General features: G+C 48.3%; 3 protein-coding genes across 10 annotated transcripts; all 3 read right to left on the reverse strand.

The window, feature by feature from the left end:
* Positions 1-370: 370 nt before the first annotated feature.
* On the reverse strand, positions 371-12,809 carry LOC307112288 (putative N-acetyltransferase 8B; the record flags this gene model as incomplete). Of its 2 annotated transcripts, none has more annotated exons than XM_079792823.1 (2): positions 12,740-12,809; positions 371-1,147 (listed from the first exon to the last, which is right to left on the reverse strand). In XM_079792823.1, the coding sequence occupies exon 2, from the start codon at positions 1,073-1,075 to the stop codon at positions 371-373; it is 705 nt and encodes a 234-aa protein (XP_079648949.1). In that variant the 5' UTR covers positions 1,076-1,147; positions 12,740-12,809. The 2 variants fall into 2 exon arrangements, with proteins under 2 accessions (XP_079648949.1, XP_079648948.1); XM_079792822.1 differs by lacking the exon at positions 12,740-12,809 and adding an exon at positions 1,773-1,912.
* LOC307112289 (putative N-acetyltransferase 8B) lies at positions 10,785-12,780 on the reverse strand. The gene is made up of 2 exons (XM_079792824.1): positions 12,740-12,780; positions 10,785-11,871 (listed from the first exon to the last, which is right to left on the reverse strand). The coding sequence occupies exon 2, from the start codon at positions 11,796-11,798 to the stop codon at positions 11,094-11,096; it is 705 nt and encodes a 234-aa protein (XP_079648950.1). The 5' UTR covers positions 11,799-11,871; positions 12,740-12,780; the 3' UTR covers positions 10,785-11,093.
* A 1,075-nt stretch (positions 12,810-13,884) lies between the features above and the next one.
* Positions 13,885-23,983, reverse strand: TPRKB (TP53RK binding protein). Of its 7 annotated transcripts, none has more exons than XM_079792418.1 (5): positions 23,563-23,734; positions 19,658-19,817; positions 18,602-18,724; positions 17,106-17,282; positions 13,885-14,466 (listed from the first exon to the last, which is right to left on the reverse strand). In XM_079792418.1, exons 2-5 carry the CDS (start codon positions 19,796-19,798, stop codon positions 14,458-14,460), a joined length of 450 nt encoding a protein of 149 aa, XP_079648544.1. In that variant the 5' UTR covers positions 19,799-19,817; positions 23,563-23,734; the 3' UTR covers positions 13,885-14,457. The 7 variants fall into 7 exon arrangements, with proteins under 7 accessions (XP_079648544.1, XP_079648543.1, XP_079648548.1 ...); XM_079792417.1 differs by lacking the exon at positions 13,885-14,466 and adding an exon at positions 16,139-16,349 and having other exon boundaries at positions 19,658-19,757; positions 23,563-23,983; XM_079792422.1 differs by lacking the exons at positions 13,885-14,466; positions 23,563-23,734 and adding exons at positions 16,141-16,349; positions 23,041-23,552 and having other exon boundaries at positions 19,658-19,757.
* Between the last annotated feature and the right edge of the window lie 1,850 nt (positions 23,984-25,833).

The following is a 25,833-nucleotide window of genomic DNA, read 5'->3' on the forward strand; positions in this document are numbered from 1 at the left end:
ACCTAGGAAAGCCCAGGCACCCTGTCACTCAGCCAACCCCACGGCACGTGAACCAGCCACCCAGGACGTGCGGACAAAGCCGAGACCAAAGAGCTGCCCAGCCAAGCCCCATCTACACTGCTGACTCACAGAATCCAGCTAAGTAAATGTTCATTAACTTTTTGATTGATTTTATGCAAGAGTCTTGTGTCAGTAGATAAATGCAACAGTGGCATCTGAAAAAGACTAAATGGAGCTGAACCACCAGCATCCCCGTGGGGCTCTGATGTTAACAAACAGAAGCTTTACTGAGCTGTCACAGTGAGACTCAGGGTGAGCTTGTTACTGCGGCAGAGCCTGTCCTGTCCTGACTAATCCACAAGGACACAGATCACAGGTCCTGTCTCTGCCCTGGCGCCTGAGAGACCTGAGCGGAGGGGAGCCGGTAGGTTAACTGAAATGCAGGAACAGCAATTAGTTCCCAGCTTTTGGCAAAGAAGTGCTGGCCGGTCTTGCGGAAGCCGAGGCGCTGGTAGAGGGCCAGGGCGGAGTACTGCAGCATGCTGGTGCTGAGGACAACCTCACTGTAGCCCTGGTCCCGCGCAAACTGCAGGACGGTCCTGACCAGGGCTTTCGCTATCCCCTGGCCCCGGTGCTCCCAGGCCACGCTTAAGTGAAGCAGCTCCAACTGCTCCTTCCGCAGGGTGGGCTCCCCAGCGGGCAGAGCTCCCACCGTGCCCACCACCTGCCCCTCACACTCGGCCACCCAGAAGCAGGAGCCTGGCTCGCTCAGGTAGGATTTGCTGATGTCACGCATGTCTGTGCGCAAACAGTTGGACACATACTGGGTCCAGGGGTATTGGGCCAGGAACCTCAGGGCAGCCAGGAGGGTGAGGCCGGCCACGAGGGCCAGAAGCCAGGACCCAGAGACCAGAAACAGGGCGAGGGGCCCCCCAAGCAAGAATGCAAGAGTTTGTGGCAGCTTCAGGATGTGGCGGAAGGTGGTGGGGGCGTGCTCGGCTGCGCCCTTTGAGAACAAGTCCAGGACCCGCGGGCGGTCGCTCTCCTGGTATTTGCGGATGTGATAAGGAGCCATGGAGACTTGTGGGTCTGAGCCTCTAAGTCCAGCAGAGAGAGCCAGGCGTCCCTGCACCCCTTCCCGGCAGCCCTGAGGAAGAGAGAGGAAGCCAAGTGGAACCCCTTGTCTCCCACCTCCCGGGAACCACAGAGCCCCTGCTCAAGGGCTTGTCTTTCTGCTGCTGCCCCAGGAAGTAGGACACAGCCACTGGGAGAAGGTGTGGGGTCAGAAAGGCCTGCATTTGACCTGGCTCCATTCCTTTGTAGCTGTGTGACCTTGGGCATGTTGCTTAACCTCTCTGAGCCTCTTCATCTGTACAACAGCATAAAATCAAAGCCTGCCTTCTGAGGTTGTTCTGAGAATTTGATAAAACAACAAATACAAAGCTCTGGTATATAAAGTACCGCCCCTCCACTTCTCCTCTTCCTGCCTCTCCTCTCAGCCCTTGCTACATTGGTGCCACTGTGCAGCAGCCAGAGCATGTGCCCGCTTACCCTTCGGTCCCTCTGCCAGAGTCCGCACTTTGCAGGAAGCCTGTGTTCCCAAGCACAGGTCTCAGCAAAGGCTCCTTCCCCCTTGATTGCAAAGGTTTAGGCTGCAGAGGTGGCCCGAGAGCCCAACGCCCAACCTGGCCCTGCCTTCCTTGAGAGCCAGAGGAGGGTCCGGAGCTGCAGGCCACACTCAGGGCCCTGTCCTTCCACCCACGTCCTCTCACCTGTCACCACAGAAGCTTCGAATGTCCAGGGTGGCCTCAGCCTGGCCTCCTCCCTCAGCCTCTGACTGGCATCCAGGAGGACTGTGCAGGGCTGGCTCTAGCTCTGGGGCCAGGGCCTGGAGGCCGCCTCATTGGCTGGCTCCTGGCCATGTTAATCATCAACCCCAGTGTCAGGGAGCTGGGCTCGGACAGGGCGGCGAGCCTGTTCTCCATTCACTTTTGTAATTACGGGTCATTATCTGGGAGCTGGGGAAAAGGGTCTGGAACATCTCGGGGATCTACCTACTTGGGGTCTGTCTACACCCCCTCTTCCTCCTGGTCTATAGGTCGACGCTCAACCACGAGCCACGCGGCCGGGCGAGAGCGTTTCTTTATCCCTCATTGGCTGGTGGGCGAACGGGTGGTTTCCCCTCTGGGCTCTGTGCATGCTGCTGCGGTGAGCATTCTCAGCTCTTCGGGTATACACTAAGGTGACCAGACGTCCCGCTTTTGGCGGGACAGTCCCAATTTTTAACAATTTGTCCCGTGTCCCGCGGCGTTTTAAAAAAGTGCCGATTTTTGGAAAGAATGCACGACAAGCTAGGGAACGGCGGGAGAACGGGAAGGGAATATACGGTTTTCGGCGGCCATGTGGCTATTTAGCCAGGATATGAGTTTTATATTATTTTTGTTAATTTTATAATGTTAAACGTTAATAACAACAAATAATTGTTGAGAACTGATTATCGAGAACTGCTTATCAAAGTTCGCATTGTTGATCAGTTGTTAGAATTCGACCACCATTGTTGGGACTTAATGAACAATGGCATTTTTTGGGATTGGCAACGACGAAAACATTTTGTAACTGTCTCTCAGACCATACACATCGTACTGTGTGCTAGTAAGCTAGTTAAACAAGTGATGTCATTACAAATCAGCTATTCAGATAATTTAGGTAAGTAATTTATTTATTTATTTCATAAATACATAAATTTTCTTGAATTTAGCAGACAGTACTCATATTATTTATATTTTATAGTGGCGGCAAAAAGTCCAGCGCCGGCCTTGAAAGTGACACTTACGACTTACGTTACGGCAAATTCAGAGGAAAAATAATACAAGTTAGTATTGTTATTATTTAGAAAGAAATATAGGATTAAAATAATTTTTTAAATATAGTTACTTTATAACAATCAAATTAATTTAATTTATAAACTAACAATAAAATATGTTCATGTAATTATGTACCTACTTACTGTGTTTTTAAGCAATATGTATATAATAATTTATAATATAATTTTAAATTATTTTTTTAGATTTTTAACATAATGAGTAAGAAAAGAGGATGCAAATTCAACGATGATCTAAGAAGTGAATTTCCTTTTATTAAAAAAACAAAAAGTGATTACAATATAGACCAAATTTTTAATTAAGAACACCCCCCCTCCCCCCTGGGCTGAAACTGGTTTGGCTCAGTGGATAGAGCGTCGGCCTGTGGATTCAAGGGCCCCAGGTTCGATTCCAGTCAAGAGCATGTACCTTGGTTGTGGGCACATCCCCCGTAGGGGGTGTGCAAGAGGCAGCTGATCGATGTTTCTCTCTCATCGATGTTTCTGACTCTCTATCCCTCTCCCTTCCTCTCTGTAAAAAATCAATAAAATATATTTTTTTTAAAAAAAAAAGAATTCCCCTCTCTCCCCCGCCCCCCCCGCCCGGTCAATGGTGTCCCGCTTTACCAATGTTAAAATCTGGTCACCTTAGTATACACCCAGGAGTGGGGTCAGAGGTCACGTGGTCCATCTGTGTGACATTTTGAGGAACTGCCAAACTATTGTCCAAAATGGCTGCACTGTTTTCCGTTTCCACCAGTGAGTCTTATTTCACTGCACTGCCTGCCTCAGCACCCACCACTGCCGGGACACGGGGACAGAGCTGGCGTCCACTGAGAAGTTAGACGCCTGGCACTGTGAGAAAGGTATTTCCCTATGCTGTGCTATTTTTTATTTTTTTAGAGAAGAGAGAGGGAGAGAGAGAAAGAGAGAGAGAGTTTGGCTGCCTCCTGCAACCTAGGTACGTGCCCCGACTGGGGATCGAACCCGCAACCTTTGTTGTACCGGATGATGCTCCGACCAACTGAGCCACCCAGCCAGGGCCTATGCTCTGCTGTGGACATTCACAGCAGCTTAAGAGCTAAGGTTGGTATCAATGTGCCCACTTTACAAATGGGAAACCGAGGCCCGGAAAGTTGAGATAACCTACCCAAGCCCCAGAGCGCCTGGCCGCCTGGCCGGTGGGACCCCACACGGAGGCAGCTCTGACTCCGGGGCCTGCTTGTTTGCCTCCTCAGAGTCAGGCTGGCCCCACAGGCAGGTGCCTGATGAATCCGTGGGTGAGGAAAGCCAGCTCTGTCTGGTGCGGGTAAGCTTCATCCTTCGAGCCCCGCCCACCAGAGGGCAGCCCACACTTGGCCAAATTCCCCTGTGTGACTGAGGCTCCCTTTGTTCCCCAGGACCCGGTGTGGGCCGTGGTCTCCACAGAGACCCCTGGCCACTGCCAGCCACATGCTTCTGGTGCCCACTCCCTCCTCGAAGCCTTCGCCTCCGGTCAAGCGCGTCTGTTGCTGTCAAATCGTTATTTCTTAACAAGCAACTGCTCACTTACTACAGCTGATTCACCCACGTTGGTAGCTACAAGTACCCTGACCAACTGTTCCATTCATCTTTCTACTGTCCATAGACCTGATTAAAGTAGGTAAGTACATAGACGTTTTTATTATTTTGAGATTCATTCATCTTGCACATGTCACCAGTCTGTTCATTCCTTTCAGTTGCCTAGTAGTATTCCCACCTCCTGCTAGCCTGCCCCCCAAACCCAAGCAACAGCCGAGGAGAAGGGAGACGCTTGCTGTTACATAAAGCCTCATCCATCAAATTAAACAAATTATTAACTAAAGAAAGGTGAAGGGAAATCTGGAGCCAGCATTCCAGGTTTTCTTCCTGCTGGGTTCAGTCACTGAGCTCTGCAGTCACCACGGACCATGCCCTCCCTGCTTCCTACTTTCCGGAAACGTCAGTCTCCCACACCTGCCCGAGAGGTCCCTGCGCACATCTGTGCATTCCCTTCCCTGGGTCCCCGGCCTCACTTTGTCTGCATCCCAAGGGCCTGCGCTCAGAAGAAGCACTCCCCCCAACACACACACACACACACACACACACACACACACACACTCACACCCCAACACCCTCCCTCTGCCGGAGCCCAGGCCCACGGCCCCGACTGTGACTCAGGTGCCCAGGCGGGCGCTCCTGCTCCCCAGCAGGAAGAGGCACAGGTGCCTCCAGGCCGCTCCTGTCAGCGGGCTTGGGCTCACACAGGGCACCGCCCTCCCCGCTTTGCTAAGGGCAGGCTCAGCCCAGCAGCCCCTCCCCCAGCGAACACCTCTCATCAGCTCTGCTCTCCCCAAACTTTTCTATCCTCCTTTTGAATTAAGGAGCCAACCGGTGGTCTGTGGGGCCCAAAAGGTTGGTGACCGCTGATCCAACTCATCCTTTTTTTACCGGATTTTTAAAAAATAGCATAAAATTATTTTAAAATGTCCCAAGGCGTTTAGTACATTCATTATGTTGTACAACCACCTATATTACGTCTCAAACCATGCTAATCACCCCGAAAGGAAACAGGCACACATTAAGTCACCAGTCCCCGTTCCCCTCCCGCTTGGCAACGCGTGGCAAACCCCCTAAACCCCCGAAACTGTCTTGATAATCTTTGAAATTTCTGTTTTGGTTTCCGCTCTCACAGTAAATTTCTTATCGCACTTGGTGCATCCCTCTGAGCTCGTTTGATTCGTTACCCTTAGACCACTATCCTGACGCCAGCGTCCTCCGCCAATTCACAGTCACAGGAGCATCCACCTGACAGCTTTGGAACCCTTACATGAAAACCTGCTTACAAAGCCATGGGGGGAGAGGTCAATGGGGGGGGGGGAGGACGGAGACCTATGTAATACTTTAAACAATAAAGAATTTAAAATAAAATTTAAAAGCCATGGTACAGGAGCTCAGAAGATGGCGGCGGAGGTAAATGTTTGTACTCACCACCTCCCTCAACCACATCAAAGTTACAACTAAAATACAGAGCAACCATCATCCAAAACCGCTGGAAAGCTGGCTGAGTGGAAGGAAGTCCTACAACTAGAGAGGGAAAGAAGCAAGCACACCGAGACTGGTAGGAGGTGCAGAGGCTCGGAAGAGGCTGGGCTGGCCCCCACGTGTGCTGCTTTTTTAATCGGGAGGGAGATGCCTCTGTAGAGGGCGCCTGGAGGAGCAAGCGGTTCCACCCCACACCAGACCCCCAGCCCAGGGTCCCAGAGCTGGGACAGGAACTACGGGCTGTAAAAACCAGTGGGGATGGGGGCGCAGTGACACAGAGGTTGCTGGAGCCCCAGCTGCTCCTCTTAAAAGGCCGGCACCACGAACTGAACTTACAAGCTCCCACTTCCTCTGAGGTCCAGGGCCTGGCGAGGCTCTGGGGAACACAGACACAAACCGGGAGGAACTGGATTGTCTGGCATCAGGACAGGAACTCGGGGGCGGCTTGCAGGGATCATTGGTCCTGTGCTGGGACCTTCCTGGTCGCAGGGCTGACTGGCAGCCATTTCTGTTTGCTCCACCCTGGTGATTCCGTAAGACCCCGCCTCACCCAATTTATAACCCCACCCAAGCTGTGTGCAGCAGCTTTGCATATAAATGGCCTTTGCTTGATCAGGGTGAAATCTCTCAAACAGGCTGCAGCTGGGTCAGGGAGACCCAAACCTATCAATAAAAGGCCCAAGACTGGCACCAGCACCAGCCTGCCTTGCTTCATAGCTGGGCCTCGTCTGGGCACTCCCAAACCCGATACAAAGAGGAGGAATCAGCCGAAACCGGTTTGGCTCAGCGGATAGAGCGTCGGTCTACAGACTGAAAGGTCCCAGGTTCTATTCCGGTCAAGGGCATGTACCTTGGTTGCGGGTACATCCCCGATGGGGTGTGTGCAGGAGGCAGCTGGTCGATGGTTCTCTCTCATCAATGTTTCTAGCTCTCTATCCCTCTACCTTCCTCTCTGTAAAAAAATCAATAAAATATATTAAAAAAAAAAAAAAAAAAAGGAGGAATCTGCAGATCTCTCTGTAGCTCCTACTGGGTGGCACCAGGCAGTGGCTGACTTTGCACCTCCCTGGAGACCCAAGAGCCACTGTACCCAGTGGTCAGAGTGAGACCATACCAGATTACAACTCTTCACACCCATAAGTGACACACTCAAGGGGCAGACTCAGTGAGCACCAAAGCCCCACTGAAGCAAGTCCTGCTCCATAGAGGTGTCTCCAGCACAGCAGCTCTCCCACTGCAGTCGCAGCTGATCCCCACAGTCAATTGGCCTGGAGGTCAATTCCTCCCAGTGACACCAACAGCAATCAAGGCTCAACTACAACAAGACTCTGCATACAGCCCATAAAGGGGTGCACCTAGAGCTCCCAGCTCAGGTGACTGGGGAGGCTGAGCTACCGGGAGATATATATATATATATTATATTCTAAAGAACAATATAGACAAAATAGAAACAGACTCATAGATAGAGAACAGACTGATGGTTGTCAGAGGGAGGGGGAGGGGATTTGGGGCTGGGTTAAAAGGTGAAGGGGTTAAAAAGTACAAATTGGCCCTGGCTGGTTTGGCTCAGTGGATAGAGCGTCAGCCTGCGGACTGAAGGGTCCCGGGTTCAATTCCGGTCAGGGGCACATGCCGGGGTTGTGGGCTAGATTCCCAGTAGGGGGCTTGCAGGAGGCAGCCGATCGATGATTCTCTCTCATCTTTGATGTTTCTATCTCTTTCCCTCTCCCTTCATCTCTGAAATCAATAAAAATATTTTTAAAAAGAAGAAGTACAAATTGGTAGTCACAAAATAGTCACGGGGATGTAAAGTACAGCATAGGGAATATAGTCAATAACACTATAAAATATAGCTATAGATGGTGCCAGATGGGTACTGGAAATATCAGGGGGGATCAATTTGTAAAGTATATGATTGTTTAACCACTGTGCTGTATGCCTGAAACTAATACAAAATAACAGTGAACGTGAACTGTAATAGAAAAACAAAATAAAATAAGAAGACTCCATTGGCAGTGAGTGTGGATTTGGTCTGGGGAAGATGGGCCAACGAGGAAGCAGCCTGGGCGGCCAGCCTCGGTCCTGCTGTTTGGCCACATCAGCCCCCTCGCCGGGATGACCAGGCAGCAGGGAGCTCGGACCTAAGACGGAGCAGAGGCCCCTGGGAGGCTGGTGCCGTGCTGCATGTAGAAGAAAACTGCCCGGGATTAATGCTAATGTGTAATATTAACCCGTGGGCACAAGAAGCTTCGTATTCGCGCTTGTTTTTTCCACACTTGTTTTTAACAAGCATCGAGGCCATGTCCTGCTGCTGGCTGGGAACCACCCTCTGATTAGCAGGGAATGAACAGCTGTGTCTGCCAGCATACTAGTAGGAGGAACTGAGCTTTCTCAAGGGTTGCCTCCTCAACACAATTATCCCTCTGCTCAGCGGAAAAGTGTAGGAATTGAACAGACATAGAGCATGATGGGTAGAGGAGAGGTTGAAAGAGAACGTTCCAGAAGAGGGAACAGCATGTGCGAAAGGCCTCAAGCAGAAAGAGAGCTTCCGATGGTTTGTTTGTTTATTTTCCTGACTGGAGGATGTTTATTGATTTGAGAGAGAGGGAGGGTGAGAGAGAGCGAGCGAGCGAGCAACATCGATCTGTTGCCTCCTGTATGCTTCCTGACCCAACCCGCAACCCAGTAGGTGCCCTGACTAGGAACTGAAACCACACCTGTCAGTGCACGGACGACACTCCACCAGCGGAGCCACCAGGCCCGGGCAAGAGCTCCGTTCACCGAAAGACCTGGAGATGGGCAATGCGTGCAGGGGCCTGGAGCAGGTGATGGACACATTCATATGTATGTATATGTATATGTACATGTACATGTATATGTATGTGATGTGTATGTGTATGTGATGTGTATGTGTATATGTATATGTATGTGATGTGTATGTGTATCTGATGTGTATGTGTTTATGTATATGTATATGTATGTGTATATGTATATGTATGTATATGTGTGTGATGTGTATGTGTATATGTATATGTATGTGGTGTGTATGTGTATCTGATGTGTATGTGTATGTGTATGTGTATATGTATGTTAGTTTATTTCAGAGAGGAAGAGAGAGGAGAGGGAGAGAGAAACATCAATGATGAGAGAGAATCCTGCATGCCCCTCACTGGGGACTGAGCACACAACTCAGGCATGTGCCCTGACCAGGAATCGAATGGTGACCTCCTGGGTCATAGGTCGACGCTCAGCCACTGAGCCACACTGGCTGGGTGACACATTCCTGGCTTTGCTTTTCAGGAGCAGAAGCCCTGGCCCCTCCGGGAAGCCCTCGCCAACGAGGGTTTAGGTGCCCTTCTGATGTCCTACCATGTTGTCAGTAATTCCCTCATCCCCCATCATGACCACGAATCTGCCCTTGTCCTCCGTGGTCCCACCTCAGCTCCCTGGGGTCTGGAAACCCCTGGAGGGCATGGACCATGTCTGTCTGGAATCAGTGGGGCCATTTAATTGTTACTTTAAATGCCTTTCAAATCATCAGATTCCCCGTGAACTCCCTGGTCTCCAGCACCAGTGGTGCCCATCGGGAACTCCTCCTGCGGGGCCACCAGCCTGGGCCCAGACAGCTGAGGGGAGCAGGTCCCTGCCTCCTCCTGCCCCGTCACGGAGGAGGGACCCCAGTCCCTGCCATTACATATTGAAGCTGGAACACAATGAGGGGGCATAGACGTTTGGTTGAAAACCCAGAAGCAGCGGCCAGTTAAACAAGTGGTCAAGTTTTCTGAGAATTACGGGGCAGCTGTAGGGCGCTGGCCTGGAGGAGGAGGATGGGCTGACAGAGGGGAGTGTGTGGGCCTCAAGACCAGGGAGAAAACAGACCTAAGTAAAGGGACAAGGCTGAGGCCCAGGGTTTTGGGCAAGAAGAACATGCATGTTGGAGCCACTCGGTTCATGGTGCCCATTTCGAGGTGATGTGCTTGTTACAGAGCGAGGTGGCAGGATTGTGCCGGGTCTGTGGCCTTGGCTAACCCTTCAGAGGAGATGAGCCAGGAGCAGAGGACACTGCAGGGTGGGAGAAGGCCTGTGTGTCGCAAGATACACCTGAAAGGGCACCCGGATTTCCTGGGCCACCAGGGACTCACCAGCTCCTGAACAGTAGCCGCTGGGTTGGGGGGACCCAGTGAGAGGCTCCAGATCACCTGTGAGCCACCCATGCCGGTGATGTGCCAGCTCGGAAAGGTGCAGGGGGCTGCACACACCGGCCCTGGTCCCGAGCCCCCCCTCACAATGGATCAGACCGTCTTACCAGAGGAAGCAGTTAAGTCGAAGGTACCTGTGAGGATCTGGAGTCTCCGGGCATTTGGGGACAAAGGCGGGGTCCCAGGTGTGGCAGATCTGAGGAACTGGCCAGCCCCATTTCTCTCCAGGACACCAATTTCCCAGCCTCCCTGCAGACCTGTTGGGGCCATGTGACTGGGTCCAAGCCAGTGCGACCAGGGTCCCAGGACTTGCAGGTCTAGCCTGGAAGTCAACATCCCACACTGTCGCTGGCTGCCTTCTCCCCCTTCAGCAGAGAAACTGGGCCGAGAGCAGACTGATGCCCCCTGGCCCCAACCTTCTCACCGGGACTCACCCGCCCTCCTCTCCAAGTCCCTCTGCCAGGAGTCTCCGCATGCTGCAGAGGCGGGTCCCTTTCTTCCCGCTGAGCCTGGGATGTTAGAGGTGTGAGACCTACAGAGGCTTGAAAATGCATTTGCTTGTTTCTGCTCCCCTTGGGCTCATTCAATTACCTTGAAGCCATGCCTGAGCGAGCCTGCTGGCACCTAAGAAAGCCCAGGCACCCTGTCACTCAGCCAACCCCACGGCACGTGAACCAGCCACCCAGGACGTGCGGACAAAGCCGAGACCAAAGAGCTGCCCAGCCAAGCCCCATCTACATTGCTGACTCACAGAATCCAGCTAAGTAAATGTTTATTATTCTTTCGTGATTGATTTTATGAACAGTCTTTTATCACTAGTTAAATGCAACAGTGGCATCTGAAAAAGACTAAATGGAGCTGAACCACCACCATCCTGTGGGGCTCTGATGTTAACAAACAGAAGCTTTACTGAGCTGTCACAGTGAGACTCAGGGTGAGCATGTTACTGCGGCAGAGCCTGTCCTGTCCTGACTAATCCACCAGGACACAGATCACAGGTCCTGTCTCTGCCCTGGCGCCTGAGAGACCTGAGCGGAGGGGAGCCGGTAGGTTAAATGAAATATAAGAATAGCAGTTAGCCTGTTAATCACGGAGGGGAAGCACTGGCCGGTCTTGCGGAAGCCGAGGCGCTGGTAGAGGGCCAGGGCGGAGTACTGCAGCATGCTGGTGCCGAGGACAACCTCACTGTAGCCCTGGTCCCGCGCAAACTGCAGGACGGTCCTGACCAGGGCTTTCGCTATCCCCTGGCCCCGGTGCTCCCAGGCCACGCTTAAGTGAAGCAGCTCCAACTGCTCCTTCCGCAGGGTGGGCTCCCCAGCGGGCAGAGCTCCCACCGTGCCCACCACCTGCCCCTCACACTCGGCCACCCAGAAGCAGGAGCCTGGCTCGCTCAGGTAGGATTTGCTGATGTCACGCATGTCTGTGCGCAAACAGTTGGACACATACTGGGTCCAGGGGTATTGGGCCAGGAACCTCAGGGCAGCCAGGAGGGTGAGGCCGGCCACGAGGGCCAGAAGCCAGGACCCAGAGACCAGAAACAGGGCGAGGGGCCCCCCAAGCAAGAGCACAAGAGTTTGTGGCAGCTTCAGGAGGTGGCGGAAGGTGGTGGGGGCGTGCTCGGCCATGCCCTTGTAGAACAAGTCCAGGACCCGCGGGCGGTCGCTCTCCTGGTATTTGCGGATGTGATAAGGAGCCATGGAGACTTGTTGGTCTGAGCCTCGAAGTCCAAGCAGAGAGAGCCAGGCGTCCCTGCACCCCTTCCTGGCAGCCCTGGGGAAGAGAGAGGAAGCCAAGTGAGAACCCCGTCTCCCACCTCCCGGGAACCACAGAGCCCCTGCTCAAGGGCTTGTCTTTCTGCTGCTGCCCCAGGAAGTAGGACACAGCCATTGGGAGAAGGTGTGGGGTCAGAAAGGCCTGCACTTGACCTGGCTCCATTCCTTTGTAGCTGTGTGATCTTGGGCATGTTGCTTAACCTCTCTGAGCCTCTTCATCTGCACAACAGCGTAAAATCAAAGCCTGCCTTCTGAGGTTGTTCTGAGAATTTGATAAAACAACAAATACAAAGCTCTGGTATATAAAGTACCGCCCCTCCACTTCTCCCCTCCCACCCTTTTTAAAAAAATCCTCACCCTAGGATATTTTTCCATTGATTTTTAGAGAGAGTGAAAGACAGAGAGAAATACCGATGTGAGAGAAACACATTGATTGGTTGCCTCCTGCATGTGCCCCAACCAGGGCCTGGGCCTGAGGTACGTGCCCTTGACTGGAATCAAACCTGGGACCCTTCAGTCTGCAGGCTGATGCTCTATCCACTGAGCCAAACTGGCTAGAGCCCTCTTCCCCCTCTTCCTGCCTCTCCTCTCAGCCCTTGCTACATTGGTGCCACTGTGCAGCAGCCAGAGCATGTGCCCGCTTACCCTTCGGTCCCTCTGCCAGAGTCCGCACTTTGCAGGAAGCCTGTGTTCCCAAGCACAGGTCTCAGCAAAGGCTCCTTCCCCCTTGATTGCAAAGGTTTAGGCTGCAGAGGTGGCCCGAGAGCCCAACGCCCAACCTGGCCCTGCCTTCCTTGAGAGCCAGAGGAGGGTCCGGAGCTGCAGGCCACACTCAGGGCCCTGTCCTTCCACCCACGTCCTCTCACCTGTCACCACAGAAGCCTCGAATGTCCAGGGTGGCCTCAGCCCGGCCTCCTCCCTCAGCCTCTGACTGGCATCCAGGAAGACTGTGCAGGGTTGGCTCTAGCTCTGGGGCCAGGCCCTGGAGGCCGCCTCATTGGGAGGCTCCTGGCCATGTTAATCATCAACCCCAGTGTCAGGGAGCTGGGCAGGAAGCCTATTCTCCTTTCACTTTGTAATTACGGGTCATCTCGGGGAGCTGGGGAAAAGGGTCTGGAACAGCCTGAAAGGGCGGCACAGGACTCATGAGCAGTCCCTGTAGTTTTGAGTGTGTGTTGGGGGTAGTGGATGGGTGATTAAAGACCCTTCCCCTCAGATGGCTGCGTTCAAGACTGGGGAGATGGGGAGTAACAATGACCTCCTGGGTAACAGAGCCCATGGCAGAGAGCCAGCTTTTAGCTTTAATATGTAATCCTTAAGGAAGGAGGCAAATCACGAGACCTACCAAACTGCACATAGCACCTGTCTTGTATTAAAAGCCTTTAATGAATGCATATCCTCATCCCCAGTAATTCCACTTCAGGGAAGCTGTTCTGAAAAGAAACTGTCTGGCCAGCGTGGCTAGTGGTTGAGTGTTGACCTATGAATCAAAAGGTCACGTTGGATTCCTGGTCAGGGCACATGCCCGAGTTGTGGGCTGGATCCCCAATGTGGGGCGTGGAGGAGGCAGCTGATCAATGATTCTCGCTCATCATTCATGTTTCTCTCTCTCTCTCTCTCTCCCTCCTTTCCTCTTTCTGAAATCAATAAAAATATATTTTTAAAAAATAAAGGAGAAATGTACCAAGATTTACTTGCAAAGGGGAAGCAAAAATTTGAAAGCAACACCAATGTGTAATAATGGAACTACATATGCAAAATGTTACACATCGATAAAACGAATGTGTTTGTGAGGGCATGGGAAGAGGACACAGCATCTGGGGTCTCACAGATCTGACATTGAACCCTGACCGCAGCATCTGGAGCTTTGGGGGGAGCAGCCTCTCTCAGCTTCAGGGGAAACATGCATTTATTTATTTATTTAAAATATACAGGAAGGACACAAAATCGATCTATTATTCCCAAAAATATTTGAACTGATCCAAATCACAAACAATTCCAGATTGTGGCATTCTGAAAGACAGCTAGAGTACTCTTAAAAACAAATCTCACATTACGTTTTTTTAAAGAATTGTTCTAAAGGAGACCGAGCGCCATGACAAACAATGCAGCGTGAGTGCCACAGCGCTGCAACTCACTTTCAAATAACATTTGCAATTGTTTTGTACACTTGAATTTTTTGAAGTCGACCTGAGAGACCACGTCTGGTTTTCCCTGGAAAAATCCCCTGGGGTTGTAATAGGACCAAGTGAGGTGGTGCATTAAAGTCTTAGCACAGTGCACGCAGGAAACGTGAGCCATGTGCTTCTGCACTTTATCTTGTATGATGGTGATGAAAATCACGACCGCTCCACTTTCCAGCACATGGCAGGACCACACTTCTCCCCGCTTTTGAAGTTGGCCTGGCCGTGACTGGCTGTGGACATGGAACATGAGATAAGTGATGAGTCACTTCCCTGTGGAAGCTTGAGGAGCCGCCCTGAGTCAGCGTTCCTTCCAGCTGTGCAGTGACCCACAGAGCACACGCTGAGCTGAGGCCTTCAGCCGGCCGGATCCCAGAGTCACTGCAAGTCTTCCTGCCGATTCACGCTGCCTATACAGAGCGAGCAAGGAGCTTTTGTCATGTGAAGCCAATGAGCTTTAGGGGTCGGAACTGCAGCCTAATCTAACCCAGAACTCCACAAACCAGTCCATCCTGCCCATCACTTATTTCCAGTTTTACTGGAAAACAACCATGCTCATCCTTCATGTACTGTCTGTGGATGTCCCTGCACTACAGCAGTGAGAGCTGAGTAGATGCAACAGAGACTACTCGGCCTGAACGCTGTAAATATTTACTATCTGCCCCTTCACAGAAAGGTTTGCCAACCCTAAGCTAGTCTATCTTGACTGATACAATCCAAATGAGGAAAAAACCCCAAATCACTTATAAAATATGATTTTACATTAGCGGTAGGACCTTGGGCAAGTTAGCATAATCTTTTAGTGGCCGTGTGTAAAATGAGAGTAATAACAGCATCTATCCCAAAAAGTGTTATGAGCTACTGTATATAAAATCACTAAGGCAAAAACCTAGTACCTTGTAGACATCCAACAAATGTTTGCAATTACTATTCCAATTATATAAAAATAAAATATATCTGAATGGAAATAGAAGACTAGAATAACAAATAACACTAACAGTGATTATCTTTGAAAATATTAACAGGTAGGATTAGGTTTTCCCCCGTTATACCATTCTGTTTTAAAATTTTCTATAATGAATATATACACTGAGTGGCCAGATTATTATGATCTCTGAACGCATAATAATCTGGCCACTCAGTGTATATCCTATATAATAAAAGGCTAATATGCAAATTGTCCCCTCGACCAGGAGTTCGACCAGCAGGCAGGCCGGCCAACCACCCATGTCCCCTCCCCCTGACCAGGCTGGCCGGACCCTACCCATGCACAGGGCCTCTTATATATATATATACACACACACTGATTGGCCAGATTATGTGTTCAGAGATCATAATCTAGCCACTCAGTGTACAAATCCTAAATAATAAAACCCTAATATGCAAATCAACTGAATGGCAGAACGACCCGTGGAACAACCAGTCACTATGATGCACACTGACCACCAGGGGGCAGATGCTCAACGCAGGAGCTGCCCCGGGTTGGGGCCAGCGAGCAGGCAGTTCCAGGCCGCCAGCCAAGGCGGGTGATAGCAGGGGGCAGTGCCAGGCTGCCAGCCAAGGCGGGTGCCAGCGGGGGCTCTCTGATCGCCCCACCGGTCACCCCACAGATTGGCCCTGATTGCCGGCCAGGCTTGGGACCCTATCCTATATATTGGGAACAGTCTCTTAGATTTAAAAATTAAAACCTGGCAAGGCTACTCTAACACTGAAAAAACAGGATGATGCAGCGATGACATGCATGGACTCTGGCTTGCACATTTTGTGGTCAGCCCTGATTCTGACACTTATAACTGTGTGACAAAGCCAATTACTTATCTCTGCTTCAGTTTTTCTACCCATAAATGGGGAAAATGGTACTACTGCCTCAGAAAGACCACGTTACGTACTACTTTTTATAATCAGGGCAAAATAATGTAGCTGCCCATACAACAGCAAGATGCCTTTCACCTGTATGAAAAGTATGGTCACTGCTGCATGCAGCATCCCAGATTGCGCGGGATGTCCGACTGCCGGTTTAGGCCCATACACTGGCAGTTGGACATCCCCCAAGGGGTCCCAGATTGTGAGAGGGCACAGGCCGAGCTGAGGAACACCACCACCCCTCCCCACATGAATTTTGTGCACCAGTCCTCTAGTTTTATTATAAGAAAAGAAAAAGTGATGTTTTTTATAAATGCTGAACATTTTTAATGCTTCTGTCACTTCACAAAACATCTTTTGTTGACATTCTACAAATGACAGCATCCAATAATGTCCCAATCCTTTCTTCTTGTGAAGATAGTTTATATATCTATAAAAATAGAATACAAATTATGGCATGCTAATATATTCATGCACTACTTTTATTACAGAAATGTGTAAGTGAAATCATTTATCATTCAATTATTGTGGTAACAGTATGAAATTACAATGTAACTAAAATATGCAAAGTAGATGCATCACATATGTCAAAAGTGCCCTTTAAATTGCAATTATGGTGGTAGCTCTCTAAACATAGAAACCAAATTTATACCAGTTTTAAAGGCATACATCTACACACTAGCTTCATACTAAATTTATATTACAAATGTAATATAACTATGTAAGCTTGACATCTAAAGTTGTCTATTCTTTCTTAATTAGAAAATGCTTTTATCAACCAAGTTTCTAATTATACTTTACACAAACCTGCCTCTTCCAATTCTTTGCATCTATAATAATTTTTCAAGTAATTTTTAATTATGTTAACCTTTCTTAAAAGTTCAAAAAAAATGCCACGGTTGGGTGGCTCAGTTGGTTGGAGCGTCGATTCCTGGTCAGGGCACATACCTAGGTTGTGGGTTCTATCCCCAGTCAGGGAGCATACGGGAGGCAAGCGATTGATGTTTCTCTCTCCCTTCCTTGGTCTAAAAAAATCAATCAATCAATCAATCAATCAATCAACATATCCTCATGTGAGGATTAAAAAAAAAGTTCAAAAAAGAAAAAAGAAGCATAGGTTATCAACAGCAAACAGCATTGGTATTAGTCCTCATCTATCACCTTCAACAAATGTGGATTTACAAACCTTTTTGACTTCTGTAATATTTGTTATTTCAGGAAGATTTTTCAGGGAAACTTGCTGACCTTCTACCTTAGCTATTAGGTCTTCTTTATCTATTTGTTTTTCTCCATCTTCAATGTAAACAATTAGAACTGAAGTGTCATTTGCTGAGATACCGAATTTTTTCAAAGCCTCTGAAATCTGGGGGGAAAAGGACAATAAAGCAATAGTTTCTATGTCTGAAGCACCTCACCATCTTTCTTCCTGCTCAGGGTATTTTCATATCCTGAGGGTTCTCTCCGCCTAGTTTTATCTTCAATAATCCCTTTCCAACATCTACCAGTTCTGCCTCTCCAGCACTCTCTGCTCAAAGGTGCACCTCATCCTGTGGGATCAAGCTCAGACTTCCTCGCAAGGCACACAAATCACCCCTCCTCCGGCCCCAGTGACCCTCAGCCCTGCACTCCTGCCTACCAGCCAGGCTGGACTGTTTGGAGATCCCATCACGTCAGACTTCATTGTCTGTGTGTGCTCACTCTTTGTGCTCTGCCTGGAGTGCCTCACCCTCAAGGTCCAGTTCAAAGGTCACTCCCTCCTGCACCCTCCTCCTTACGGAAAAACTGTTCTTTGCTGTTCCCACAGATGTGAATTGTTATTCCACCCTATCATTTATCTTAGGGCATTTGGCCTTGTGTCTTGTTCATCTGCCTTCCTCAGGAACATATCTGTTCCTAGAACTGTGAATGGCACAGGGACAAACTCAACAGATGTCTACTGAATTGAATAGTTTCTTGAATTATTTCAAATGTTCTCAAAGAAACAATAATTACCTGGTAATTTTTCCCTCCAGGTACTGGGAGATTCTATTATCATGCATTTCATGAATATTTCAAACATCTGTATTTTAAACCATACCACAGGTTTCCTAAGTTTTCTTTTGATGACTAGTACCTGGTTGTGTTATTCGTAGTAGTGGTAATACTAAAACTTCAGCAAAATTTCAGCTATTTTTTATTTCTATGTGCCACATGTGGAATGTCTTTAGCTCAAAACTTCTGAGTTACTATCAGTATCTCAAACCACAAACTCTTCCTACACACTGAGTGTGGAAATGAGCACGTGTTAAGGGCTATTCTATTCTAGGTAGCAGGCAAGCTTCTCATAGATGGAAAAGACATGGGTTCTCTACTCAAGGAGTTTACAGGAAGAATAAAAAATGCATACAAAGCATACAAATATCCATGCCTATTGTTTTATCATTTAGATTCAGATGTCACTTAGAGGGATCTTCCTGATCCTATATAGATAAAACTATGCTCACTTCATTTAGCAAAACTTTTGTTTGCTCAAATGCAAAGTGAGTCCAAAGCTTATCTCTCTAGTAAAGGTAGAGCTAAACCTCAACTCTCTGTCCAGATCTCTCTAACAGGAATTTAGCCTCCAACTCAACACTGGGGAACACTCATATGATCATGGCAAGGTGAGCAGAAATAAAGTTAAATAAAATCCATATTAATTACATTGTTATTTGGGGACAGGTTGAAAATAATTTCAGTAGACAGAGTTCTCGTCTTCATTTTTCCTAGTTTGTAGAGATGAACTGCTTTGTTTGCTGCCACAAGTATCTGAAATGGATCGACAATCTACCAAAAAAGCAAAACAAAACAAAACAAAACAAAAAAGAATTACACACAGAGAATCTGGAGTACTCTGAAGACGCATGCCCTATCTCATGATAACTCCAAGGTCAGGCTGTTTTACTTCATCACAATTCCTATGAACTATATTTCCAAAATTGCTATCTCAAGGACCTGGGTGTTCAGAAAATCAATAGAATTTTAAAGCTTCAATAAACTTAAATAGTAAAAAAATTTAAAAATAACATTTATCAAGGGCTAATATTATGGAAAAGTTCATATTCTAATCATTTTATATTTCTATTATTCTTTAATTCTAAAAACTACCCTATGAAATCGGTATTCTTATTCACCTGCAGTAGATGAAACAAAAGTAGCGAATCTCTGGGTTTGAATACCAGCTATGTTACTTACTAGCGAGGGAACTCGGGCAAATTCCTTAGTGTTTTGTTAGGTGGGGGTAATCATTGTACTTACTTCACAGAGTTGTTGTGAAGTGAGTTAGTATATGTAAAGCACTTAGTAGCAGAATGATGCCAGACCAGAGTAAACACTATATACAAGTTGGCTACCATTTGTGCAAAGTCCTAATCACTGGCAGAGTTGGGATGAAGTCCTGGCAACGTGACCCCACAGTGTGTGCTCGTCAGCGCTATACGATGCCCTTTTGCAGAGATTTTCTAGTTCAGGTGAGAAATGGAGATCCAGGCATCTGCCCTTATGAAGCCAGACCACACCTTTCCCACCTCCTAGTGCAGGGCCTGAAACTTCAGCTTCTATTCATTATTACACGCAAGTTGCCCAAATCTAACTCCACTCCACAGCTTGGACAAGAACTTTTTACCCGAAGGTGGCGATTTTAAGCTAACGTATTACATCATGAAAAATTAACATATTCTTAAATGCCCGTATGTCTCATTCATTCTCACTTGTACTTACCACTGTAGGGTTTATCAATGAACTATCAATAGCACCTTCCATGGCCTTTTTTCTCAAGTCTCCAGCATTTTTTACATCTTTAAATAACAGAAGGGTCACCCTGCATTCGGGAAATAGGTCCAGCTGGTGTGTTAACTGCATTTCATAGATAAGCAGGATTCTATTGCATAAAACCAAAAAGACCAAAAAACTCTTTTTGTTTAAAAGTTAACATTATAATTCATAACAAACATCCTTGCTAATAAATTTTAAAACTTTAATAATGATACAACCGTTAAACTAGAAAAATCCACCCCAAAAGCACATTTGGCTTCCTCCGGGGATCTTATCTTCCTCCCCCGGCTGAGCTTTCTGTAGTTTCCTTTACTTGGGAAAGGATCAAGGTTGCTGCCCGATGCCCTGGTTGTACAGGTGAGGAGGCTCAGAGGCACGGCTGAGGGGCAGCTTCCCCAGCAGCTGACTAGGAGCAGAATATCAGGAATTGTTTAGGCTGTAAGTTACCTACAGTATTAACAAAAATGATAGTGGGGAAGGGCATGTAATGAGAATAGAGCCACAGTTGTCTAATAATTGTTCACCTTACTAACTATAGATAAGAAGTTTTCTTACAGACGCTGGGAAACTGGAGGATGAAACAAGGTTGTAAAAAGATAAGATGCCTCGATGGGTACACTACTCAGAAAAGAAATACATTGAGAACAGACCAAGGAGAGGACATGCTTCGATTTGGTTGCTGTGCCTGGACCCTGACCCCCGCTGGGAATTTTTCTCATGAATTTTTCTCATTTCTCCAAATGGAACGATGACCATTCTCTAGCCCCAGGAACGGGCTGAGCTGTTTGTAACATCATAAAAGATTAGCCACCTTGTTATCGGACTTTGAGCTCCTGAAGGCCGGACAGCAGACTCTACCCTCCCCTTTTTATGTTACACTTGCAGCTCACAGCTGCATGTAGCTACCTATCTTCTCCCTTGTGTGTATATAAACAGCCAACTGGTAAGCGGGGGGTGGGGGGGAGGGGAACAGAGCAAACTTTCCAGGGTGACTGACTGGTCTCCCCATACAGTCAGCTCATATATAATTCAACCCTGTCTCTGCTTAATTTGGCCCAAGTAGTGACAGGTGGCCTCAGACCCATTGTGTCCGGTTTCAAAACCTCCCTTCTACACAGCCTTCTTAAACTTTCTGATCTCACCATTTTATCTGTATTTTAGCAAAACCTAGACACATACTAAGGGAGACAATAATTTTATAAATAAAAGTATGATATGACTCAGTCATTTCACACATGGAGTATCAGCAGAGAAGGCACATTACTAAATAATCAGTAATATTGGCCCTTTCTTAGACATAATTTAACAAGGAAAGGGAAGGGTATATACAAAGACATGAAAGAAGCATAAGAGACAGCTTGAATAATGAGGAAGACATAATTATAACCTGGATGGAAAGACAAAGTCTTGCAAAAATTTGATCTTTAAAACAATTTCAATCAAAGCCTTAATTAGATATTTGGGTTAGGCAATTTGATAGGTTCACGTTATCTCTCCACCTGGTAGGTTCCATTGCTAGAACTCTTTCTCAAGGAATAAATTGGACATCTGAGAATTTATGTAATGAGAGGTCCCTCTCATTCTAACAGGTAAACGTTGAAACCTATTAGCTAGTAACAGGGGATTGTTTGTGACAAAACAACCATTAAAACCTATAGTCTTAAAGAGTAAAGACAAAATAGTAATAAATAACATTAAATAAAAATCTCTGATTGGAAAACAAAACATAAAATTCAGCATAAATAATGGGTTTTTATAAAAGGTGCACACACACAAATTTAAAGGAAAATACACCAAAAAGTTATCTCTAAATTGGTGGAATTACCTCTTTTTCTGTTACAATCAGGAAAAGAAATATCTGTAAATAATGTTCTGGCACATACCAGTTCAATCTTTATTGTCATAAAAATGTCCAATGGGGAAAAAGTAGATACAAAAAGACATAACGAATATATTCCCGGTTATACAAAAATATGCAGAAAATAAAAACATGAAGGAAATACACCAAAAATGGCCCTCTTGGGTAGTTGGATTATAATTTTTAAAAATATATTTTATTGGTTTTTTACAGAGAGGGAGAGGGATAGAGTTAGAAACATCAATGAGAGAGAAACATCAATCAGCTGCCTCCTGCACACCCCTTGCTGGGGATGTGCCCACAACCAAGGTACATACCCTTGACCGGAATCGAACCCGGGACCCTTCAGTTTGCAGTCCGATGCTCTACCCACTGAGCCAAACCGGTTAGAGCTATAGATAATTTTTTACTGTCCTGCATAAAAAAATTTGTGTGTGTATGTTCTGAGTTTTCTAGAGAGCACACAAAACTTACTAAGTACATATAATCATGGAGGAAAAAAACTTTCTGTGGTTTGTTTTTACACTAGAGGAAAAGGAACCCCTAGCACACATCAAAATTGTTTTGTTTTGAATTCACTCAGGCCAGAAACTTAGAATCATAACACTTAAATAGCATATCTAATTCATAAAGTCTTGCCAATTTTACCTCTTAAAAAAAATTTTTTTTTATTGATTTCAGAGAGGAAGGGAGAGGGAGCGAGAAACATCCATGAGAGAAAATCACTGCTTGGCTGCCTCTTGCACACGCCCCATCAGGGACCCAGCAGGCAACCCCGCAGGAGCGCTGACAGGGAATCCATCCGTGACCTCCGGGCTCACGGGACCACGCTCAGCCTCTTCATGTACCATCCTGACTACATTAATGAAGTCACCCCTGAATGTATCAGCCTCCAAGAGAGGACGTAATCCCCTACAAGGCTGTATTTTATTTTATTATTTTTTAAAAACTGAAACAGGGGTCGTGATTTTTTCTTTTCTCGCCCTAGCTGAAGGGTCCCAGGTTCGATTCCGCTCCAGGGCACATGCCCGGGTTCCGGCCCGATCCCCAGTAGAGGGTGTGCGGGAGGCAGCCGATCAATCATTCTCATCATTGATGCCTCTCTCTCCCTCTCCCTTCCTCTCTGAAATCAATAAAAATATATTTTTATAAGTAAAAATATTTTCACCTGAGGATATGTTTACTTATTGATTTGAGAGAGAGAGAGAGAGAGAGCGCGGAAGGGATGGGGAAGAGGAAAGAAAGGGGGGGGGGAGAAAACACGCCAGGGAAGCACCCACAGCTGCCTCCCGCACACGCCCCTTTCGGGGCCTGACGGCTGCTTCAACCAACGGGGCCGCCGGCCAGGCCCATTGGACTCCTAAACTCACTTTGGCCGGCCCACTGCTCCCCGCACCCGCCGCCGCCAGCCTAGCCCACCGCCGCTCACCCCCAGCTGTGGCCCACAATCCCTGCCCTCCCATCACCCCACCTCGACCCGGCAAAGTGACCCTTCCAAAATGTAAACCGAATCTTGTCCTTCCGCCGCTCTGGGCCCGGCCCCCACTGCGCCGTGCTTCCCGCGCTCCTCTCCCGACCGCGCTCCGCTCCCCGGCCCCGCGCTGTCTCCCCGCTCTGCCCTCGGGGACAGGGGGCCCTGACTCAGGTCCTTCCTCCCTTCAGCTCGCCGTTAGGAGTCCGTTTACTAGTAGGCGCGTCCCCAGAGCCGGGGACTATCACACGAGCTCCTCCTCAGCCCTGTCACACTGGATAGTGAGCCGGAGCGTCTCGAATCCCGGGCTGTGCGCTCCCCAAGGGAGACCGAGTCCATCACTTCCGGGCGGCACCCCCAGGGCCTGGCTTCGGGAGGCGCTTCAGCATCAAGGGCGCAGGGACCGCCAGGCGTCATCTCACAAGTCCCCGGTTCCAGCGGCCCAGCACCGGCCCCCGCGCTCGCCCACCTCCGGACCGCCTCCTTCCAGCCGCCCGACCCGCTCCCGCCGGGAGGACTCACCGCCGCCTCCCGCGTCCGTCTCGGAAGATCGTCCCCTCGGAAACAAAGCAGCGCCCTATCCCCGCCCTCCGCCGGTCAGCTCCTCTCCGGATCCCCGCGGAAGGAAGGTTCCGGCCTGGGGTCCCACCGCCGCCCCTCGCAGACGCAGAGGACAGCTGGTTCCGCCCGTCACTTCCGGAAAGGGGGGCCTGAAAGCACCCGCGGGTCGGAAGCTGAGGCCTGGGTGCGAATCTCAGCCTTGTCCCCCCAACCCCAGTTGGGTCTTGGGGAGATGTCATCACTTTCTTCTAGTGCCCAGCATTGGCCAAGATGAACTCTGCACGTCTCCGCAGGTCGAGATTCAACAGTTCTTTCTGCGGGCAAGCGGGACTCAGTTTCCTTCTGGCTCTGGGTGCGGTCTTTTAGGGAGGATCTCCTAGGGACCACGCCCGCAGGTTTGCTTTGGATAAGAAGAGATCGTGACCACCTTAATGAAATCAGCCTCTTCATGTACCATCGTGACTACATTAATGAAATCATCCCTGAATGTATCAGCCTTCAAGAGAGGATGTAATCCCCTACACAGGCTGTATTTTATTTCATTATTTTTTAAAAATTGAAACAGGGTAGTGATTTTCTTATCTTTTTTTTTTTTTTAATCCTCACCCGAGGATATTTTGTCCATTGATTTTTAGAGAGAGTGGGAGAGGGACAGAAATATCCGTGTGTTTGGTTGCCTCTCGCAGGTGCCCTGACCAGGGCACAGGCGGGAGGAGCCTGCCACTGAGATAAGTGCAGGTGCTCTTGACCGGAATCAAACCCTGGACCCTTCAGTCTGCAGGCCGAGGCTCCATCCACTGAGCCAAACCGGCTAGGGCAATAGGCTGTATTTTACATGCTTTTTTTATGGTTGGGGCTCGTCTTATTCAGTACTATTCTTTACACAGGAAGACACGTAAACAACAAATATAGCTGTCCTATGCATATGTGCTATGCAGAGAAAATAGAAGCGGGGGCGGGGGGGTGCCTCTTTTTTTTTTAATATATTTTTATTGATTTCAGAGAGGAAGGGAGAGGGAATGAGAGATAGAAACATCAATGATGAGAGAGAATCATTGATCGGCTGCCACCTGCACACCCCCTACTGGGGATGGAGCCCACAACCCGGGCATGTGCCTTAGGCCGCAATGGAACCCAGGACCCTTCAGCCCCAGGCCGATGCTCTATCCACTGAGCCAAACCAGCTAGGGCACAGGGGGGGGAGGGGTGCCTCTTTTAAATAGGATGTTTAAGAAATGTCTCACAAAAAGGGCCATTTGAACAGTGACTGGAGGAGGTCTGGAAGCAAGTTGTGTATCTGAGAGAGCAGCAGTCCAGGCAACAATGAGAATTCAAAGGCTCTAAGACACATAAGGCCTTACCCTATTTAGGGAATACTAGTAGTAAAGAGAACTGTGGAACTGTGGGAATATAGTTAATTGGAAAAAATGATTCCCTCAAGTCTGGTATAAAGAACTTTTACAAATCAAAACTAATAAGCAAAACAACCTAATTAAGAATGGGTGACATTTAGCCCTGACTGGTTTGGCTCAGTGGATAGAACGTCTGCCTGCGGACTGAAGGATCCCAGGTTCGATTCCAATCAAGGGCATGTACCTTGGTTGCGGGCACATCCCCAGTACGAGGTGTGCAAGAGGCAGCTGATTGATGTTTCTCTCCCATGAGAGAAACTCTCTATCCCTCTCCCTTCCTCTCTGTAAAAAATCAATAAAATATATATATATATTTTAAAAATGGGTGACATTTAAACAGACACTTCACAAAAGATATATGAAAGATCAATAAACACATGAAAAGATACTCAACATCATTAGCCACCAGGGAAATGCAAATTAAAAACACAATGAGGTACTACTATATACCTATATGATGACTAAAGTTTAAAGGACTGATAATATCAAGTGTTGTACAACATGCAGAACATGGAACCCTCATATTGCTGGTCAGAATGTAACCACTTTAGAAAGGAATTTGGCAGTTTCTTTAAAATGTATTTTCCAGCTAATGAAAAAGTAAGATTCCAGCAAGTCTCCTATCTACCTACTCTAGGACTTCTGTGAGGATCAAATGAGATGAGGCACGGGAAAACACTTCACAGACATTTGGTTACAGTGTGAAATGTTTGCACCTGGCTATAAAGCAAGTTGTGTTCCTGGGCTGAAGAAACTCCAAGCAGGCTAGTTGTCACTAGGGAGAGGAAGCCGGGCGTTGCTACGTGATGTCATTACCCGG

The sequence above is a fragment of the Cnephaeus nilssonii genome (assembly GCF_951640355.1).
Source record: "Cnephaeus nilssonii genome assembly, chromosome: 15".
Lineage (NCBI taxonomy): Eukaryota > Metazoa > Chordata > Mammalia > Chiroptera > Vespertilionidae > Cnephaeus > Cnephaeus nilssonii.

Coding starts and splice junctions, on each gene's coding strand:
- TPRKB (XM_079792417.1), bottom strand. CDS start 23,840: ATGACATCTCCCCAAGACCCAACTGGGGTTGGGGGGACAAGGCTGAGA. Junction 19,758..23,562: donor GACGGACGCGGGAGGCGGCG/GTGAGTCCTCCC, acceptor TCCCGAATGCAG/GGTGACCCTTCTGTTATTTA. Junction 18,725..19,657: donor CATTGATAAACCCTACAGTG/GTAAGTACAAGT, acceptor CTTTTTTGGTAG/ATTGTCGATCCATTTCAGAT.
- LOC307112289 (XM_079792824.1), bottom strand. CDS start 11,798: ATGGCTCCTTATCACATCCGCAAATACCAGGAGAGCGACCGCCCGCGG.